Below are 22,951 nucleotides of genomic sequence, written 5' to 3' on the forward strand. Positions count from 1 at the left end.
GCTGGGAAGTCCAGTACATTCCATATTAAAGTTGTTGCAAGTGCATTTTTTGTGTAAAAGACAGACACACACACACACACACACACACACACACACACACACACACTGTAAGGTCTGAAGTGCAAAATTTGAATTACATTCCTTTGTATCTCTCCCTCTCTCTCTCTCTCTCTCTGTCTCTCTCTCTCTCTCTCTCTCTCTCTGTCAACACACACACACACACACACACACACACACACACACACACACACACACACACACTCAATGGAGTATAAAATAAAGACCGGGGCAGTTCTCTCACTGGAGTCTCTTAGAGTGGAGGCTGCCCTTGCTAGCAAGAAGTTCTGTGTGTTTCTCTTCTCTGAGTCTTTACTGAAGAAGTGTTTTATAACATTTTCCTTAACAACTGACATGTGTTTTTTGTGTAAAAGAGAGAGAGACACACACACACACACACACACACACACACACACACACACACACACACTCACACTCACAGGCTCAGAGATGAGGGAAAAACAACAGAAATCAGGATAGATTTTAATGTCAGGAGATGCCCTGTGATGCTGGGGCCATTGTGTAAGATTGGAATGTGTACCAGTGGCTGGTGGGTGGTCCTTGAAGGTCCCGGGAGGAGGCGGCGAGGAGGCAGCGGGTGGCTGGGCTTGAGCTGTGGATCAGGGACGTCATTAATTCTGCCTGGTGCTGCGTGTGCCCTGTGCAGCTTGGATGTCTGCCGCTGACGCTCTGTGGTTCCTGTTCTGCTGATCTCCTGGTCCACACACGGCTTCAGGGTGTACTGTACAAGGGGAGAAGAAATGCATCATTGGTTACCAAAATAAAACAGTGTCTTTCTGCCTGTGTCATTCTGTTTGGTTTCTTTGAGCGTTTGTTTCTTAAATACACAGCAAGTGTCACTCTCTCTCTCTCTCTGTCACACACACACACACACACACACACACACACACAGACACTGTGAGGTCTGCAGTTCAAAATTTGAATCTCAGAGCTTGGTGTTTTTGTCTCCCTCCAGTGGACAAATGCAGGTATGATGAGGGTTGGTTAGGTTAGGGGGTAATAGCCAGAGCTTGACGGAATAAAATGGAATAACTGGGAAAGTAAGTGTCGTAGAGGGATGAAAGTGGTGTCTACGGGGGGGTTTCGGGGTGCTCCGGACACCCTGGTGAAGACCCCATGTCGATAGCACCAACGGTTCTGGACTTGGTGTAAATGGGTCCAAATTTGACGGAATAAAAAGGTCAAAGTGGCAGATAGGAGTGTCCGATCGGGCCGATTCCACCACCACTGTACTCAGCAGGCCCTGCCGGGTCGTTAGACACGCAGCATGGCAGGGATCGGTGACATAACATGTAGCAGTTTCCCTTCACAGAAGCGTCTGCAGCAGGTGGGTGGAGGAGGAGGCAGCAGAACCAGGCCTTTGGAGCACTGTGTCATCTCCTGGTCCTGATGCTTTGAATCTCCCTCTCTGTCTGTCTGTCTGTCTGTCTGTCACACACACACACACACACACAGAAGCTGGTCAAGTGCTGTGCAACTGGGATTGCACCTGTCGTCCACAGGAGGGCGCCTAGCTGGGAAGTCCAGTACATTCCATATTAAAGTTGTTGCAAGTGCATTTTTTGTGTAAAAGACAGACACACACACACACACACACACACACACACACACACACACACACACACACAGTAAGGTCTGAAGTGCAAAATTTGAATTACATTCCTTTGTATCTCTCCCTCTCTCTCTCTCTCTCTCTCTCTCTCTCTCTCTCTGTCAACACACACACACACACACACACTCACACACACCAAAGCACACAGACAGAAGCTGGTCACAACTGCTGTGCAACTGGGATTGAACCAGGGGGGCTCCCTCTGCTGGCTCAATGCGGTACAAAGTGTCAGAAGCTGTTAGATATCTGCTTTTGACAATCAATTGCACCTGTCATCCACAGGAGGGCGCCTAGCTGGGAAGTCCAGTACATTCCATATTAAAGTTGTTGCAAGTGCATTTTTTGTGTAAAAGACAGACACACACACACACACACACACACACACACACACACACTGTAAGGTCTGAAGTGCAAAATTTGAATTACATTCCTTTGTATCTCTCCCTCTCTCTCTCTCTCTCTCTCTCTCTCTGTCTCTCTCTCTCTCTCTCTGTCAACACACACACACACACACACACACACACACACACACACACTCAATGGAGTATAAAATAAAGACCGGGGCAGTTCTCTCACTGGAGTCTCTTAGAGTGGAGGCTGCCCTTGCTAGCAAGAAGTTCTGTGTGTTTCTCTTCTCTGAGTCTTTACTGAAGAAGTGTTTTATAACATTTTCCTTAACAACTGACATGTGTTTTTTGTGTAAAAGAGAGAGAGACACACACACACACACACACACACACACACACACACACACACACACACACACACACACACTCACAGGCTCAGAGATGAGGGAAAAACAACAGAAATCAGGATAGATTTTAATGTCAGGAGATGCCCTGTGATGCTGGGGCCATTGTGTAAGATTGGAATGTGTACCAGTGGCTGGTGGGTGGTCCTTGAAGGTCCCGGGAGGAGGCGGCGAGGAGGCAGCGGGTGGCTGGGCTTGAGCTGTGGATCAGGGACGTCATTAATTCTGCCTGGTGCTGCGTGTGCCCTGTGCAGCTTGGATGTCTGCCGCTGACGCTCTGTGGTTCCTGTTCTGCTGATCTCCTGGTCCACACACGGCTTCAGGGTGTACTGTACAAGGGGAGAAGAAATGCATCATTGGTTACCAAAATAAAACAGTGTCTTTCTGCCTGTGTCATTCTGTTTGGTTTCTTTGAGCGTTTGTTTCTTAAATACACAGCAAGTGTCACTCTCTCTCTCTCTCTGTCACACACACACACACACACACACACACACACACACACACACACACACACACACACACACACTGTGAGGTCTGCAGTTCAAAATTTGAATCTCAGAGCTTGGTGTTTTTGTCTCCCTCCAGTGGACAAATGCAGGTATGATGAGGGTTGGTTAGGTTAGGGGGTAATAGCCAGAGCTTGACGGAATAAAATGGAATAACTGGGAAAGTAAGTGTCGTAGAGGGATGAAAGTGGTGTCTACGGGGGGGTTTCGGGGTGCTCCGGACACCCTGGTGAAGACCCCATGTCGATAGCACCAACGGTTCTGGACTTGGTGTAAATGGGTCCAAATTTGACGGAATAAAAAGGTCAAAGTGGCAGATAGGAGTGTCCGATCGGGCCGATTCCACCACCACTGTACTCAGCAGGCCCTGCCGGGTCGTTAGACACGCAGCATGGCAGGGATCGGTGACATAACATGTAGCAGTTTCCCTTCACAGAAGCGTCTGCAGCAGGTGGGTGGAGGAGGAGGCAGCAGAACCAGGCCTTTGGAGCACTGTGTCATCTCCTGGTCCTGATGCTTTGAATCTCCCTCTCTGTCTGTCTGTCTGTCTGTCTGTCACACACACACACACACACACAGAAGCTGGTCAAGTGCTGTGCAACTGGGATTGCACCTGTCGTCCACAGGAGGGCGCCTAGCTGGGAAGTCCAGTACATTCCATATTAAAGTTGTTGCAAGTGCATTTTTTGTGTAAAAGACAGACACACACACACACACACACACACACAGTAAGGTCTGAAGTGCAAAATTTGAATTACATTCCTTTGTATCTCTCCCTCTCTCTCTCTCTCTCTCTCTCTCTGTCTCTCTCTCTCTCTCTCTGTCAACACACACACACACACACACACTCACACACACCAAAGCACACAGACAGAAGCTGGTCACAACTGCTGTGCAACTGGGATTGAACCAGGGGGGCTCCCTCTGCTGGCTCAATGCGGTACAAAGTGTCAGAAGCTGTTAGATATCTGCTTTTGACAATCAATTGCACCTGTCATCCACAGGAGGGCGCCTAGCTGGGAAGTCCAGTACATTCCATATTAAAGTTGTTGCAAGTGCATTTTTTGTGTAAAAGACAGACACACACACACACACACACACACACACACACACACTGTAAGGTCTGAAGTGCAAAATTTGAATTACATTCCTTTGTATCTCTCCCTCTCTCTCTCTCTCTCTCTCTCTCTCTCTCTGTCTCTCTCTCTCTCTCTCTCTCTCTGTCAACACACACACACACACACACACACACACACACACACACACTGTAAGGTCTGAAGTGCAAAATTTGAATTACATTCCTTTGTATCTCTCCCTCTCTCTCTCTCTCTCTGTCTCTCTCTCTCTCTCTCTGTCAACACACACACACACACACACACACACACACACACACACACACACACACACTCACACTCACACTCACACTCAGCGGCTCAGAGATGAGGGAAAAACAACAGAAATCAGGATAGATTTTAATGTCAGGAGATGCCCTGTGATGCTGGGGCCATTGTGTAAGATTGGAATGTGTACCAGTGGCTGGTGGGTGGTCCTTGAAGGTCCCAGGAGGAGGCGGCGAGGAGGCAGCGGGTGGCTGGGCTTCGGCCTTGGCCCAGGAACGTCATTTATTCTGCGTGGTGCCGCGTGTGCCCTGTGCAGCTTCGATGTGTGCGGCTGACGCTCTGTGGTTCCTGTTCCTGTCATAAAAGGCCCTGTACAAGGGGATAAGAAATGCATCATTGGTTACCAAAATAAAACAGTGTCTTTCTGCCTGTGTCATTCTGTTTGGTTTCTTTGAGCGTTTGTTTCTTAAATACACAGCAAGTGTCACTCTCTCTCTCTCTCTCTCTGTCACACACACACACACACACACACACACACACCAAAGCACACACACCAAAGCGCGCACACACACACACACACACACACACACCAAAGCGCGCACACACACACACACACACACACACACACAGACACAGACACTGTGAGGTTTGCAGTGCAAAATTTGAATTTTAGTGCATGGTGATTTGTCTCCCTCCAGTGGCCCACGGCAGGTATGATGAGGCTTAAATGATAGGTTATGGGGAAAAAGCCAGGAGAGGATGGGACAAAAGTGGAATAACTGAAAAAGTAAGAGGTGTAGAGGGCTGATGTTGGTGTCTAGGTGGGGGTTTTGGTGGGTGCCGGACGCTGTGGCGAAGAGGCCACGCCGATGGCTTCTTCGGTTCTGGAGATATGGCGAATCGGACCAAAAAGGATGGGACAAAACGGTCCCAGTCGGAGAAAGGAAGGTGCAGAGGGCCTGGGTCCACCACCACTGTACTCAGCAGGCCCTGCCGGGTCGTTCGACACGCAGCATGGCAGGGATCGGTGACATAACATGTAGCAGTTTCCCTTCACAGAAGCGTCTGCAGCAGGTGGGTGGAGGAGGAGGCAGCAGAACCAGGCCTTTGGAGCACTGTGTCATCTCCTGGTCCTGATGCTTTGAATCTCCCTCTCTGTCTGTCTGTCTGTCTGTCACACACACACACACACACACACACACACACACAGAAGCTGGTCAAGTGCTGTGCAACTGGGATTGCACCTGTCGTCCACAGGAGGGCGCCTAGCTGGGAAGTCCAGTACATTCCATATTAAAGTTGTTGCAAGTGCATTTTTTGTGTAAAAGACAGACACACACACACACACACACACACACACACACACACACACACACACACACAGTAAGGTCTGAAGTGCAAAATTTGAATTACATTCCTTTGTATCTCTCCCTCTCTCTCTCTCTCTCTCTCTCTCTCTCTCTGTCTCTCTCTCTCTCTCTCTCTGTCAACACACACACACACACACACACTCACACACACCAAAGCACACAGACAGAAGCTGGTCACAACTGCTGTGCAACTGGGATTGAACCAGGGGGGCTCCCTCTGCTGGCTCAATGCGGTACAAAGTGTCAGAAGCTGTTAGATATCTGCTTTTGACAATCAATTGCACCTGTCATCCACAGGAGGGCGCCTAGCTGGGAAGTCCAGTACATTCCATATTAAAGTTGTTGCAAGTGCATTTTTTGTGTAAAAGACAGACACACACACACACACACACACACTGTAAGGTCTGAAGTGCAAAATTTGAATTACATTCCTTTGTATCTCTCCCTCTCTCTCTCTCTCTCTGTCTCTCTCTCTCTCTCTCTCTCTCTGTCAACACACACACACACACACACACACACACACACACACTCAATGGAGTATAAAATAAAGACCGGGGCAGTTCTCTCACTGGAGTCTCTTAGAGTGGAGGCTGCCCTTGCTAGCAAGAAGTTCTGTGTGTTTCTCTTCTCTGAGTCTTTACTGAAGAAGTGTTTTATAACATTTTCCTTAACAACTGACATGTGTTTTTTGTGTAAAAGAGAGAGAGACACACACACACACACACACACACACACACACACACACACACACACACACACACACACACACACACACACACACACACACACACACACACTCACACTCACAGGCTCAGAGATGAGGGAAAAACAACAGAAATCAGGATAGATTTTAATGTCAGGAGATGCCCTGTGATGCTGGGGCCATTGTGTAAGATTGGAATGTGTACCAGTGGCTGGTGGGTGGTCCTTGAAGGTCCCGGGAGGAGGCGGCGAGGAGGCAGCGGGTGGCTGGGCTTGAGCTGTGGATCAGGGACGTCATTAATTCTGCCTGGTGCTGCGTGTGCCCTGTGCAGCTTGGATGTCTGCCGCTGACGCTCTGTGGTTCCTGTTCTGCTGATCTCCTGGTCCACACACGGCTTCAGGGTGTACTGTACAAGGGGAGAAGAAATGCATCATTGGTTACCAAAATAAAACAGTGTCTTTCTGCCTGTGTCATTCTGTTTGGTTTCTTTGAGCGTTTGTTTCTTAAATACACAGCAAGTGTCACTCTCTCTCTCTCTCTGTCACACACACACACACACACACACACACACACACACACACACACACAGACACTGTGAGGTCTGCAGTTCAAAATTTGAATCTCAGAGCTTGGTGTTTTTGTCTCCCTCCAGTGGACAAATGCAGGTATGATGAGGGTTGGTTAGGTTAGGTTAGGGGGTAATAGCCAGAGCTTGACGGAATAAAATGGAATAACTGGGAAAGTAAGTGTCGTAGAGGGATGAAAGTGGTGTCTACGGGGGGGTTTCGGGGTGCTCCGGACACCCTGGTGAAGACCCCATGTCGATAGCACCAACGGTTCTGGACTTGGTGTAAATGGGTCCAAATTTGACGGAATAAAAAGGTCAAAGTGGCAGATAGGAGTGTCCGATCGGGCCGATTCCACCACCACTGTACTCAGCAGGCCCTGCCGGGTCGTTAGACACGCAGCATGGCAGGGATCGGTGACATAACATGTAGCAGTTTCCCTTCACAGAAGCGTCTGCAGCAGGTGGGTGGAGGAGGAGGCAGCAGAACCAGGCCTTTGGAGCACTGTGTCATCTCCTGGTCCTGATGCTTTGAATCTCCCTCTCTGTCTGTCTGTCTGTCTGTCTGTCACACACACACACACACACACACAGAAGCTGGTCAAGTGCTGTGCAACTGGGATTGCACCTGTCGTCCACAGGAGGGCGCCTAGCTGGGAAGTCCAGTACATTCCATATTAAAGTTGTTGCAAGTGCATTTTTTGTGTAAAAGACAGACACACACACACACACACACACACACACACACACAGTAAGGTCTGAAGTGCAAAATTTGAATTACATTCCTTTGTATCTCTCCCTCTCTCTCTCTCTCTCTCTCTGTCAACACACACACACACACACACACTCACACACACCAAAGCACACAGACAGAAGCTGGTCACAACTGCTGTGCAACTGGGATTGAACCAGGGGGGCTCCCTCTGCTGGCTCAATGCGGTACAAAGTGTCAGAAGCTGTTAGATATCTGCTTTTGACAATCAATTGCACCTGTCATCCACAGGAGGGCGCCTAGCTGGGAAGTCCAGTACATTCCATATTAAAGTTGTTGCAAGTGCATTTTTTGTGTAAAAGACAGACACACACACACACACACACACACACACACACACACACACACTGTAAGGTCTGAAGTGCAAAATTTGAATTACATTCCTTTGTATCTCTCCCTCTCTCTCTCTCTCTCTGTCTCTCTCTCTCTCTCTCTCTCTCTGTCAAGGGTTAGGGTTAGGGTTAGGGTTAGGGTTAGGGGGTTAGGGGGTTAGGGGGGGTTAGGGTTAGGGTTAGGGTTAGGGGTTAGGGGTTAGGGGTTAGGGTTAGGGGGTTAGGGTTAGGGGTTAGGGTTAGGGGGTTAGGGGTTAGGGTTAGGGGGTTAGGGTTAGGGGTTAGGGGTTAGGGTTAGGTTAGGGGGTAATAGCCAGAGCTTGACGGAATAAAATGGAATAACTGGGAAAGTAAGTGTCGTAGAGGGATGAAAGTGGTGTCTACGGGGGGGTTTCGGGGTGCTCCGGACACCCTGGTGAAGACCCCATGTCGATAGCACCAACGGTTCTGGACTTGGTGTAAATGGGTCCAAATTTGACGGAATAAAAAGGTCAAAGTGGCAGATAGGAGTGTCCGATCGGGCCGATTCCACCACCACTGTACTCAGCAGGCCCTGCCGGGTCGTTAGACACGCAGCATGGCAGGGATCGGTGACATAACATGTAGCAGTTTCCCTTCACAGAAGCGTCTGCAGCAGGTGGGTGGAGGAGGAGGCAGCAGAACCAGGCCTTTGGAGCACTGTGTCATCTCCTGGTCCTGATGCTTTGAATCTCCCTCTCTGTCTGTCTGTCTGTCTGTCTGTCACACACACACACACACACACAGAAGCTGGTCAAGTGCTGTGCAACTGGGATTGCACCTGTCGTCCACAGGAGGGCGCCTAGCTGGGAAGTCCAGTACATTCCATATTAAAGTTGTTGCAAGTGCATTTTTTGTGTAAAAGACAGACACACACACACACACACACACACACACACACACACACACACACACACACAGTAAGGTCTGAAGTGCAAAATTTGAATTACATTCCTTTGTATCTCTCCCTCTCTCTCTCTCTCTCTCTCTCTCTCTCTCTCTCTGTCAACACACACACACACACACACACTCACACACACCAAAGCACACAGACAGAAGCTGGTCACAACTGCTGTGCAACTGGGATTGAACCAGGGGGGCTCCCTCTGCTGGCTCAATGCGGTACAAAGTGTCAGAAGCTGTTAGATATCTGCTTTTGACAATCAATTGCACCTGTCATCCACAGGAGGGCGCCTAGCTGGGAAGTCCAGTACATTCCATATTAAAGTTGTTGCAAGTGCATTTTTTGTGTAAAAGACAGACACACACACACACACACACACACACACACACACACACTGTAAGGTCTGAAGTGCAAAATTTGAATTACATTCCTTTGTATCTCTCCCTCTCTCTCTCTCTCTCTCTCTCTCTCTGTCTCTCTCTCTCTCTCTCTGTCAACACACACACACACACACACACACACACACACACACACACTCAATGGAGTATAAAATAAAGACCGGGGCAGTTCTCTCACTGGAGTCTCTTAGAGTGGAGGCTGCCCTTGCTAGCAAGAAGTTCTGTGTGTTTCTCTTCTCTGAGTCTTTACTGAAGAAGTGTTTTATAACATTTTCCTTAACAACTGACATGTGTTTTTTGTGTAAAAGAGAGAGAGACACACACACACACACACACACACACACACACACACACACACACACACACACACACACACTCACAGGCTCAGAGATGAGGGAAAAACAACAGAAATCAGGATAGATTTTAATGTCAGGAGATGCCCTGTGATGCTGGGGCCATTGTGTAAGATTGGAATGTGTACCAGTGGCTGGTGGGTGGTCCTTGAAGGTCCCGGGAGGAGGCGGCGAGGAGGCAGCGGGTGGCTGGGCTTGAGCTGTGGATCAGGGACGTCATTAATTCTGCCTGGTGCTGCGTGTGCCCTGTGCAGCTTGGATGTCTGCCGCTGACGCTCTGTGGTTCCTGTTCTGCTGATCTCCTGGTCCACACACGGCTTCAGGGTGTACTGTACAAGGGGAGAAGAAATGCATCATTGGTTACCAAAATAAAACAGTGTCTTTCTGCCTGTGTCATTCTGTTTGGTTTCTTTGAGCGTTTGTTTCTTAAATACACAGCAAGTGTCACTCTCTCTCTCTCTCTGTCACACACACACACACACACACACACACACACACACACACACACACACACACACACACACACTGTGAGGTCTGCAGTTCAAAATTTGAATCTCAGAGCTTGGTGTTTTTGTCTCCCTCCAGTGGACAAATGCAGGTATGATGAGGGTTGGTTAGGTTAGGGGGTAATAGCCAGAGCTTGACGGAATAAAATGGAATAACTGGGAAAGTAAGTGTCGTAGAGGGATGAAAGTGGTGTCTACGGGGGGGTTTCGGGGTGCTCCGGACACCCTGGTGAAGACCCCATGTCGATAGCACCAACGGTTCTGGACTTGGTGTAAATGGGTCCAAATTTGACGGAATAAAAAGGTCAAAGTGGCAGATAGGAGTGTCCGATCGGGCCGATTCCACCACCACTGTACTCAGCAGGCCCTGCCGGGTCGTTAGACACGCAGCATGGCAGGGATCGGTGACATAACATGTAGCAGTTTCCCTTCACAGAAGCGTCTGCAGCAGGTGGGTGGAGGAGGAGGCAGCAGAACCAGGCCTTTGGAGCACTGTGTCATCTCCTGGTCCTGATGCTTTGAATCTCCCTCTCTGTCTGTCTGTCTGTCTGTCTGTCACACACACACACACACACACAGAAGCTGGTCAAGTGCTGTGCAACTGGGATTGCACCTGTCGTCCACAGGAGGGCGCCTAGCTGGGAAGTCCAGTACATTCCATATTAAAGTTGTTGCAAGTGCATTTTTTGTGTAAAAGACAGACACACACACACACACACACACACACAGTAAGGTCTGAAGTGCAAAATTTGAATTACATTCCTTTGTATCTCTCCCTCTCTCTCTCTCTCTCTCTCTCTCTGTCTCTCTCTCTCTCTCTCTGTCAACACACACACACACACACACACTCACACACACCAAAGCACACAGACAGAAGCTGGTCACAACTGCTGTGCAACTGGGATTGAACCAGGGGGGCTCCCTCTGCTGGCTCAATGCGGTACAAAGTGTCAGAAGCTGTTAGATATCTGCTTTTGACAATCAATTGCACCTGTCATCCACAGGAGGGCGCCTAGCTGGGAAGTCCAGTACATTCCATATTAAAGTTGTTGCAAGTGCATTTTTTGTGTAAAAGACAGACACACACACACACACACACACACACACACACACACTGTAAGGTCTGAAGTGCAAAATTTGAATTACATTCCTTTGTATCTCTCCCTCTCTCTCTCTCTCTCTCTCTCTCTCTCTCTGTCTCTCTCTCTCTCTCTCTCTCTCTGTCAACACACACACACACACACACACACACACACACACACACACTGTAAGGTCTGAAGTGCAAAATTTGAATTACATTCCTTTGTATCTCTCCCTCTCTCTCTCTCTCTCTGTCTCTCTCTCTCTCTCTCTGTCAACACACACACACACACACACACACACACACACACACACACACACACACACTCACACTCACACTCACACTCAGCGGCTCAGAGATGAGGGAAAAACAACAGAAATCAGGATAGATTTTAATGTCAGGAGATGCCCTGTGATGCTGGGGCCATTGTGTAAGATTGGAATGTGTACCAGTGGCTGGTGGGTGGTCCTTGAAGGTCCCAGGAGGAGGCGGCGAGGAGGCAGCGGGTGGCTGGGCTTCGGCCTTGGCCCAGGAACGTCATTTATTCTGCGTGGTGCCGCGTGTGCCCTGTGCAGCTTCGATGTGTGCGGCTGACGCTCTGTGGTTCCTGTTCCTGTCATAAAAGGCCCTGTACAAGGGGATAAGAAATGCATCATTGGTTACCAAAATAAAACAGTGTCTTTCTGCCTGTGTCATTCTGTTTGGTTTCTTTGAGCGTTTGTTTCTTAAATACACAGCAAGTGTCACTCTCTCTCTCTCTCTCTCTGTCACACACACACACACACACACACACACACACCAAAGCACACACACCAAAGCGCGCACACACACACACACACACACACACACCAAAGCGCGCACACACACACACACACACACACACACACAGACACAGACACTGTGAGGTTTGCAGTGCAAAATTTGAATTTTAGTGCATGGTGATTTGTCTCCCTCCAGTGGCCCACGGCAGGTATGATGAGGCTTAAATGATAGGTTATGGGGAAAAAGCCAGGAGAGGATGGGACAAAAGTGGAATAACTGAAAAAGTAAGAGGTGTAGAGGGCTGATGTTGGTGTCTAGGTGGGGGTTTTGGTGGGTGCCGGACGCTGTGGCGAAGAGGCCACGCCGATGGCTTCTTCGGTTCTGGAGATATGGCGAATCGGACCAAAAAGGATGGGACAAAACGGTCCCAGTCGGAGAAAGGAAGGTGCAGAGGGCCTGGGTCCACCACCACTGTACTCAGCAGGCCCTGCCGGGTCGTTCGACACGCAGCATGGCAGGGATCGGTGACATAACATGTAGCAGTTTCCCTTCACAGAAGCGTCTGCAGCAGGTGGGTGGAGGAGGAGGCAGCAGAACCAGGCCTTTGGAGCACTGTGTCATCTCCTGGTCCTGATGCTTTGAATCTCCCTCTCTGTCTGTCTGTCTGTCTGTCACACACACACACACACACACACACACACACACAGAAGCTGGTCAAGTGCTGTGCAACTGGGATTGCACCTGTCGTCCACAGGAGGGCGCCTAGCTGGGAAGTCCAGTACATTCCATATTAAAGTTGTTGCAAGTGCATTTTTTGTGTAAAAGACAGACACACACACACACACACACACACACACACACACACACACACACACACACAGTAAGGTCTGAAGTGCAAAATTTGAATTACATTCCTTTGTATCTCTCCCTCTCTCTCTCTCTCTCTCTCTCTCTCTCTCTGTCTCTCTCTCTCTCTCTCTCTGTCAACACACACACACACACACACACTCACACACACCAAAGCACACAGACAGAAGCTGGTCACAACTGCTGTGCAACTGGGATTGAACCAGGGGGGCTCCCTCTGCTGGCTCAATGCGGTACAAAGTGTCAGAAGCTGTTAGATATCTGCTTTTGACAATCAATTGCACCTGTCATCCACAGGAGGGCGCCTAGCTGGGAAGTCCAGTACATTCCATATTAAAGTTGTTGCAAGTGCATTTTTTGTGTAAAAGACAGACACACACACACACACACACACACTGTAAGGTCTGAAGTGCAAAATTTGAATTACATTCCTTTGTATCTCTCCCTCTCTCTCTCTCTCTCTGTCTCTCTCTCTCTCTCTCTCTCTCTGTCAACACACACACACACACACACACACACACACACACACTCAATGGAGTATAAAATAAAGACCGGGGCAGTTCTCTCACTGGAGTCTCTTAGAGTGGAGGCTGCCCTTGCTAGCAAGAAGTTCTGTGTGTTTCTCTTCTCTGAGTCTTTACTGAAGAAGTGTTTTATAACATTTTCCTTAACAACTGACATGTGTTTTTTGTGTAAAAGAGAGAGAGACACACACACACACACACACACACACACACACACACACACACACACACACACACACACACACACACACACACACACACACACACACACACTCACACTCACAGGCTCAGAGATGAGGGAAAAACAACAGAAATCAGGATAGATTTTAATGTCAGGAGATGCCCTGTGATGCTGGGGCCATTGTGTAAGATTGGAATGTGTACCAGTGGCTGGTGGGTGGTCCTTGAAGGTCCCGGGAGGAGGCGGCGAGGAGGCAGCGGGTGGCTGGGCTTGAGCTGTGGATCAGGGACGTCATTAATTCTGCCTGGTGCTGCGTGTGCCCTGTGCAGCTTGGATGTCTGCCGCTGACGCTCTGTGGTTCCTGTTCTGCTGATCTCCTGGTCCACACACGGCTTCAGGGTGTACTGTACAAGGGGAGAAGAAATGCATCATTGGTTACCAAAATAAAACAGTGTCTTTCTGCCTGTGTCATTCTGTTTGGTTTCTTTGAGCGTTTGTTTCTTAAATACACAGCAAGTGTCACTCTCTCTCTCTCTCTGTCACACACACACACACACACACACACACACACACACACACACACACAGACACTGTGAGGTCTGCAGTTCAAAATTTGAATCTCAGAGCTTGGTGTTTTTGTCTCCCTCCAGTGGACAAATGCAGGTATGATGAGGGTTGGTTAGGTTAGGTTAGGGGGTAATAGCCAGAGCTTGACGGAATAAAATGGAATAACTGGGAAAGTAAGTGTCGTAGAGGGATGAAAGTGGTGTCTACGGGGGGGTTTCGGGGTGCTCCGGACACCCTGGTGAAGACCCCATGTCGATAGCACCAACGGTTCTGGACTTGGTGTAAATGGGTCCAAATTTGACGGAATAAAAAGGTCAAAGTGGCAGATAGGAGTGTCCGATCGGGCCGATTCCACCACCACTGTACTCAGCAGGCCCTGCCGGGTCGTTAGACACGCAGCATGGCAGGGATCGGTGACATAACATGTAGCAGTTTCCCTTCACAGAAGCGTCTGCAGCAGGTGGGTGGAGGAGGAGGCAGCAGAACCAGGCCTTTGGAGCACTGTGTCATCTCCTGGTCCTGATGCTTTGAATCTCCCTCTCTGTCTGTCTGTCTGTCTGTCTGTCACACACACACACACACACACACAGAAGCTGGTCAAGTGCTGTGCAACTGGGATTGCACCTGTCGTCCACAGGAGGGCGCCTAGCTGGGAAGTCCAGTACATTCCATATTAAAGTTGTTGCAAGTGCATTTTTTGTGTAAAAGACAGACACACACACACACACACACACACACACACACACAGTAAGGTCTGAAGTGCAAAATTTGAATTACATTCCTTTGTATCTCTCCCTCTCTCTCTCTCTCTCTCTCTGTCAACACACACACACACACACACACTCACACACACCAAAGCACACAGACAGAAGCTGGTCACAACTGCTGTGCAACTGGGATTGAACCAGGGGGGCTCCCTCTGCTGGCTCAATGCGGTACAAAGTGTCAGAAGCTGTTAGATATCTGCTTTTGACAATCAATTGCACCTGTCATCCACAGGAGGGCGCCTAGCTGGGAAGTCCAGTACATTCCATATTAAAGTTGTTGCAAGTGCATTTTTTGTGTAAAAGACAGACACACACACACACACACACACACACACACACACACACACACTGTAAGGTCTGAAGTGCAAAATTTGAATTACATTCCTTTGTATCTCTCCCTCTCTCTCTCTCTCTCTGTCTCTCTCTCTCTCTCTCTCTCTCTGTCAAGGGTTAGGGTTAGGGTTAGGGTTAGGGTTAGGGGGTTAGGGGGTTAGGGGGGGTTAGGGTTAGGGTTAGGGTTAGGGGTTAGGGGTTAGGGGTTAGGGTTAGGGGGTTAGGGTTAGGGGTTAGGGTTAGGGGGTTAGGGGTTAGGGTTAGGGGGTTAGGGTTAGGGGTTAGGGGTTAGGGTTAGGTTAGGGGGTAATAGCCAGAGCTTGACGGAATAAAATGGAATAACTGGGAAAGTAAGTGTCGTAGAGGGATGAAAGTGGTGTCTACGGGGGGGTTTCGGGGTGCTCCGGACACCCTGGTGAAGACCCCATGTCGATAGCACCAACGGTTCTGGACTTGGTGTAAATGGGTCCAAATTTGACGGAATAAAAAGGTCAAAGTGGCAGATAGGAGTGTCCGATCGGGCCGATTCCACCACCACTGTACTCAGCAGGCCCTGCCGGGTCGTTAGACACGCAGCATGGCAGGGATCGGTGACATAACATGTAGCAGTTTCCCTTCACAGAAGCGTCTGCAGCAGGTGGGTGGAGGAGGAGGCAGCAGAACCAGGCCTTTGGAGCACTGTGTCATCTCCTGGTCCTGATGCTTTGAATCTCCCTCTCTGTCTGTCTGTCTGTCTGTCTGTCACACACACACACACACACACAGAAGCTGGTCAAGTGCTGTGCAACTGGGATTGCACCTGTCGTCCACAGGAGGGCGCCTAGCTGGGAAGTCCAGTACATTCCATATTAAAGTTGTTGCAAGTGCATTTTTTGTGTAAAAGACAGACACACACACACACACACACACACACACACACACACACACACACACACACAGTAAGGTCTGAAGTGCAAAATTTGAATTACATTCCTTTGTATCTCTCCCTCTCTCTCTCTCTCTCTCTCTCTCTCTCTCTCTCTGTCAACACACACACACACACACACACTCACACACACCAAAGCACACAGACAGAAGCTGGTCACAACTGCTGTGCAACTGGGATTGAACCAGGGGGGCTCCCTCTGCTGGCTCAATGCGGTACAAAGTGTCAGAAGCTGTTAGATATCTGCTTTTGACAATCAATTGCACCTGTCATCCACAGGAGGGCGCCTAGCTGGGAAGTCCAGTACATTCCATATTAAAGTTGTTGCAAGTGCATTTTTTGTGTAAAAGACAGACACACACACACACACACACACACACACACACACACACTGTAAGGTCTGAAGTGCAAAATTTGAATTACATTCCTTTGTATCTCTCCCTCTCTCTCTCTCTCTCTCTCTCTCTCTGTCTCTCTCTCTCTCTCTCTGTCAACACACACACACACACACACACACACACACACACACACACTCAATGGAGTATAAAATAAAGACCGGGGCAGTTCTCTCACTGGAGTCTCTTAGAGTGGAGGCTGCCCTTGCTAGCAAGAAGTTCTGTGTGTTTCTCTTCTCTGAGTCTTTACTGAAGAAGTGTTTTATAACATTTTCCTTAACAACTGACATGTGTTTTTTGTGTAAAAGAGAGAGAGACACACACACACACACACACACACACACACACACACACACACACACACACACACACACACTCACAGGCTCAGAGATGAGGGAAAAACAACAGAAATCAGGATAGATTTTAATGTCAGGAGATGCCCTGTGATGCTGGGGCCATTGTGTAAGATTGGAATGTGTACCAGTGGCTGGTGGGTGGTCCTTGAAGGTCCCGGGAGGAGGCGGCGAGGAGGCAGCGGGTGGCTGGGCTTGAGCTGTGGATCAGGGACGTCATTAATTCTGCCTGGTGCTGCGTGTGCCCTGTGCAGCTTGGATGTCTGCCGCTGACGCTCTGTGGTTCCTGTTCTGCTGATCTCCTGGTCCACACACGGCTTCAGGGTGTACTGTACAAGGGGAGAAGAAATGCATCATTGGTTACCAAAATAAAACAGTGTCTTTCTGCCTGTGTCATTCTGTTTGGTTTCTTTGAGCGTTTGTTTCTTAAATACACAGCAAGTGTCACTCTCTCTCTCTCTCTGTCACACACACACACACACACACACACACACACACACACACACACACACACACACACACACACTGTGAGGTCTGCAGTTCAAAATTTGAATCTCAGAGCTTGGTGTTTTTGTCTCCCTCCAGTGGACAAATGCAGGTATGATGAGGGTTGGTTAGGTTAGGGGGTAATAGCCAGAGCTTGACGGAATAAAATGGAATAACTGGGAAAGTAAGTGTCGTAGAGGGATGAAAGTGGTGTCTACGGGGGGGTTTCGGGGTGCTCCGGACACCCTGGTGAAGACCCCATGTCGATAGCACCAACGGTTCTGGACTTGGTGTAAATGGGTCCAAATTTGACGGAATAAAAAGGTCAAAGTGGCAGATAGGAGTGTCCGATCGGGCCGATTCCACCACCACTGTACTCAGCAGGCCCTGCCGGGTCGTTAGACACGCAGCATGGCAGGGATCGGTGACATAACATGTAGCAGTTTCCCTTCACAGAAGCGTCTGCAGCAGGTGGGTGGAGGAGGAGGCAGCAGAACCAGGCCTTTGGAGCACTGTGTCATCTCCTGGTCCTGATGCTTTGAATCTCCCTCTCTGTCTGTCTGTCTGTCTGTCTGTCACACACACACACACACACACAGAAGCTGGTCAAGTGCTGTGCAACTGGGATTGCACCTGTCGTCCACAGGAGGGCGCCTAGCTGGGAAGTCCAGTACATTCCATATTAAAGTTGTTGCAAGTGCATTTTTTGTGTAAAAGACAGACACACACACACACACACACACACACAGTAAGGTCTGAAGTGCAAAATTTGAATTACATTCCTTTGTATCTCTCCCTCTCTCTCTCTCTCTCTCTCTCTCTGTCTCTCTCTCTCTCTCTCTGTCAACACACACACACACACACACACTCACACACACCAAAGCACACAGACAGAAGCTGGTCACAACTGCTGTGCAACTGGGATTGAACCAGGGGGGCTCCCTCTGCTGGCTCAATGCGGTACAAAGTGTCAGAAGCTGTTAGATATCTGCTTTTGACAATCAATTGCACCTGTCATCCACAGGAGGGCGCCTAGCTGGGAAGTCCAGTACATTCCATATTAAAGTTGTTGCAAGTGCATTTTTTGTGTAAAAGACAGACACACACACACACACACACACACACACACACACACTGTAAGGTCTGAAGTGCAAAAGGGTTAGGGTTAGGGGTTAGGGTTAGGGTTAGGGTTAGGGTTAGGGGTTAGGGTTAGGGTTAGGGTTAGGGTTAGGGTTAGGGTTAGGGTTAGGGGGGTTAGGGTAGGGTTAGGGTTAGGGTTAGGTTAGGGGGTAATAGCCAGAGCTTGACGGAATAAAATGGAATAACTGGGAAAGTAAGTGTCGTAGAGGGATGAAAGTGGTGTCTACGGGGGGGTTTCGGGGTGCTCCGGACACCCTGGTGAAGACCCCATGTCGATAGCACCAACGGTTCTGGACTTGGTGTAAATGGGTCCAAATTTGACGGAATAAAAAGGTCAAAGTGGCAGATAGGAGTGTCCGATCGGGCCGATTCCACCACCACTGTACTCAGCAGGCCCTGCCGGGTCGTTAGACACGCAGCATGGCAGGGATCGGTGACATAACATGTAGCAGTTTCCCTTCACAGAAGCGTCTGCAGCAGGTGGGTGGAGGAGGAGGCAGCAGAACCAGGCCTTTGGAGCACTGTGTCATCTCCTGGTCCTGATGCTTTGAATCTCCCTCTCTGTCTGTCTGTCTGTCTGTCTGTCACACACACACACACACACACAGAAGCTGGTCAAGTGCTGTGCAACTGGGATTGCACCTGTCGTCCACAGGAGGGCGCCTAGCTGGGAAGTCCAGTACATTCCATATTAAAGTTGTTGCAAGTGCATTTTTTGTGTAAAAGACAGACACACACACACACACACACACACACAGTAAGGTCTGAAGTGCAAAATTTGAATTACATTCCTTTGTATCTCTCCCTCTCTCTCTCTCTCTCTCTCTCTCTGTCTCTCTCTCTCTCTCTCTGTCAACACACACACACACACACACACTCACACACACCAAAGCACACAGACAGAAGCTGGTCACAACTGCTGTGCAACTGGGATTGAACCAGGGGGGCTCCCTCTGCTGGCTCAATGCGGTACAAAGTGTCAGAAGCTGTTAGATATCTGCTTTTGACAATCAATTGCACCTGTCATCCACAGGAGGGCGCCTAGCTGGGAAGTCCAGTACATTCCATATTAAAGTTGTTGCAAGTGCATTTTTTGTGTAAAAGACAGACACACACACACACACACACACACACACACACACACTGTAAGGTCTGAAGTGCAAAATTTGAATTACATTCCTTTGTATCTCTCCCTCTCTCTCTCTCTCTCTCTCTCTCTCTCTCTGTCTCTCTCTCTCTCTCTCTCTCTCTGTCAACACACACACACACACACACACACACACACACACACACACTGTAAGGTCTGAAGTGCAAAATTTGAATTACATTCCTTTGTATCTCTCCCTCTCTCTCTCTCTCTCTGTCTCTCTCTCTCTCTCTCTGTCAACACACACACACACACACACACACACACACACACACACACACACACACACTCACACTCACACTCACACTCAGCGGCTCAGAGATGAGGGAAAAACAACAGAAATCAGGATAGATTTTAATGTCAGGAGATGCCCTGTGATGCTGGGGCCATTGTGTAAGATTGGAATGTGTACCAGTGGCTGGTGGGTGGTCCTTGAAGGTCCCAGGAGGAGGCGGCGAGGAGGCAGCGGGTGGCTGGGCTTCGGCCTTGGCCCAGGAACGTCATTTATTCTGCGTGGTGCCGCGTGTGCCCTGTGCAGCTTCGATGTGTGCGGCTGACGCTCTGTGGTTCCTGTTCCTGTCATAAAAGGCCCTGTACAAGGGGATAAGAAATGCATCATTGGTTACCAAAATAAAACAGTGTCTTTCTGCCTGTGTCATTCTGTTTGGTTTCTTTGAGCGTTTGTTTCTTAAATACACAGCAAGTGTCACTCTCTCTCTCTCTCTCTCTGTCACACACACACACACACACACACACACACACCAAAGCACACACACCAAAGCGCGCACACACACACACACACACACACACACCAAAGCGCGCACACACACACACACACACACACACACACACAGACACAGACACTGTGAGGTTTGCAGTGCAAAATTTGAATTTTAGTGCATGGTGATTTGTCTCCCTCCAGTGGCCCACGGCAGGTATGATGAGGCTTAAATGATAGGTTATGGGGAAAAAGCCAGGAGAGGATGGGACAAAAGTGGAATAACTGAAAAAGTAAGAGGTGTAGAGGGCTGATGTTGGTGTCTAGGTGGGGGTTTTGGTGGGTGCCGGACGCTGTGGCGAAGAGGCCACGCCGATGGCTTCTTCGGTTCTGGAGATATGGCGAATCGGACCAAAAAGGATGGGACAAAACGGTCCCAGTCGGAGAAAGGAAGGTGCAGAGGGCCTGGGTCCACCACCACTGTACTCAGCAGGCCCTGCCGGGTCGTTCGACACGCAGCATGGCAGGGATCGGTGACATAACATGTAGCAGTTTCCCTTCACAGAAGCGTCTGCAGCAGGTGGGTGGAGGAGGAGGCAGCAGAACCAGGCCTTTGGAGCACTGTGTCATCTCCTGGTCCTGATGCTTTGAATCTCCCTCTCTGTCTGTCTGTCTGTCTGTCACACACACACACACACACACACACACACACACAGAAGCTGGTCAAGTGCTGTGCAACTGGGATTGCACCTGTCGTCCACAGGAGGGCGCCTAGCTGGGAAGTCCAGTACATTCCATATTAAAGTTGTTGCAAGTGCATTTTTTGTGTAAAAGACAGACACACACACACACACACACACACACACACACACACACACACACACACACAGTAAGGTCTGAAGTGCAAAATTTGAATTACATTCCTTTGTATCTCTCCCTCTCTCTCTCTCTCTCTCTCTCTCTCTCTCTGTCTCTCTCTCTCTCTCTCTCTGTCAACACACACACACACACACACACTCACACACACCAAAGCACACAGACAGAAGCTGGTCACAACTGCTGTGCAACTGGGATTGAACCAGGGGGGCTCCCTCTGCTGGCTCAATGCGGTACAAAGTGTCAGAAGCTGTTAGATATCTGCTTTTGGACAATCAATTGCACCTGTCATCCACAGGAGGGCGCCTAGCTGGGAAGTCCAGTACATTCCATATTAAAGTTGTTGCAAGTGCATTTTTTGTGTAAAAGACAGACACACACACACACACACACACACTGTAAGGTCTGAAGTGCAAAATTTGAATTACATTCCTTTGTATCTCTCCCTCTCTCTCTCTCTCTCTGTCTCTCTCTCTCTCTCTCTCTCTCTGTCAACACACACACACACACACACACACACACACACACACTCAATGGAGTATAAAATAAAAGACCGGGGCAGTTCTCTCACTGGAGTCTCTTAGAGTGGAGGCTGCCCTTGCTAGCAAGAAGTTCTGTGTGTTTCTCTTCTCTGAGTCTTTACTGAAGAAGTGTTTTATAACATTTTCCTTAACAACTGACATGTGTTTTTTGTGTAAAAGAGAGAGAGACACACACACACACACACACACACACACACACACACACACACACACACACACACACACACACACACACACACACACACACACACACACACTCACACTCACAGGCTCAGAGATGAGGGAAAAACAACAGAAATCAGGATAGATTTTAATGTCAGGAGATGCCCTGTGATGCTGGGGCCATTGTGTAAGATTGGAATGTGTACCAGTGGCTGGTGGGTGGTCCTTGAAGGTCCCGGGAGGAGGCGGCGAGGAGGCAGCGGGTGGCTGGGCTTGAGCTGTGGATCAGGGACGTCATTAATTCTGCCTGGTGCTGCGTGTGCCCTGTGCAGCTTGGATGTCTGCCGCTGACGCTCTGTGGTTCCTGTTCTGCTGATCTCCTGGTCCACACACGGCTTCAGGGTGTACTGTACAAGGGGAGAAGAAATGCATCATTGGTTACCAAAATAAAACAGTGTCTTTCTGCCTTGTCATTCTGTTTGGTTTCTTTGAGCGTTTGTTTCTTAAATACACAGCAAGTGTCACTCTCTCTCTCTCTCTGTCACACACACACACACACACACACACACACACACACACACACACACAGACACTGTGAGGTCTGCAGTTCAAAATTTGAATTCTCAGAGCTTGGTGTTTTTGTCTCCCTCCAGTGGACAAATGCAGGTATGATGAGGGTTGGTTAGGTTAGGTTAGGGGGTAATAGCCAGAGCTTGACGGAATAAAATGGAATAACTGGGAAAGTAAGTGTCGTAGAGGGATGAAAGTGGTGTCTACGGGGGGGTTTCGGGGTGCTCCGGACACCCTGGTGAAGACCCCATGTCGATAGCACCAACGGTTCTGGACTTGGTGTAAATGGTCCAAATTTGACGGAATAAAAAGGTCAAAGTGGCAGATAGGAGTGTCCGATCGGGCCG

General features: G+C 49.1%; 1 protein-coding gene across 1 annotated transcript in view; it reads right to left on the reverse strand.

Moving 5' to 3' along the window:
- Positions 1–557: 557 nt before the first annotated feature.
- LOC147315382 (uncharacterized) overlaps positions 558–22,951 on the reverse strand; it is a gene marked incomplete at its 3' end in the record, with an annotated part of 143,567 nt that continues 121,173 nt past the window's right edge. The window contains exons 3-9 of the mRNA XM_086260154.1: positions 22,241–22,441; positions 17,092–17,292; positions 13,827–14,027; positions 9,831–10,031; positions 6,566–6,766; positions 2,570–2,770; positions 558–799 (exon numbers count right to left, since the gene is read on the reverse strand). Coding sequence (XP_086116280.1) covers positions 558–799; positions 2,570–2,770; positions 6,566–6,766; positions 9,831–10,031; positions 13,827–14,027; positions 17,092–17,292; positions 22,241–22,441 — 1,448 coding nt within the window. The remainder of the gene's footprint in view (positions 800–2,569; positions 2,771–6,565; positions 6,767–9,830; positions 10,032–13,826; positions 14,028–17,091; positions 17,293–22,240; positions 22,442–22,951) is intronic.

The sequence above is a fragment of the Aulonocara sp. 'chitande type north' Nkhata Bay genome, linkage group LG13 (assembly GCF_057382095.1).
Source record: "Aulonocara sp. 'chitande type north' Nkhata Bay isolate Kocher_YH1m ecotype deep benthic linkage group LG13, A_spYH_male_GT1.1, whole genome shotgun sequence".
In the NCBI taxonomy this organism is placed as follows: Eukaryota; Metazoa; Chordata; class Actinopteri; order Cichliformes; family Cichlidae; genus Aulonocara; species Aulonocara sp. 'chitande type north' Nkhata Bay.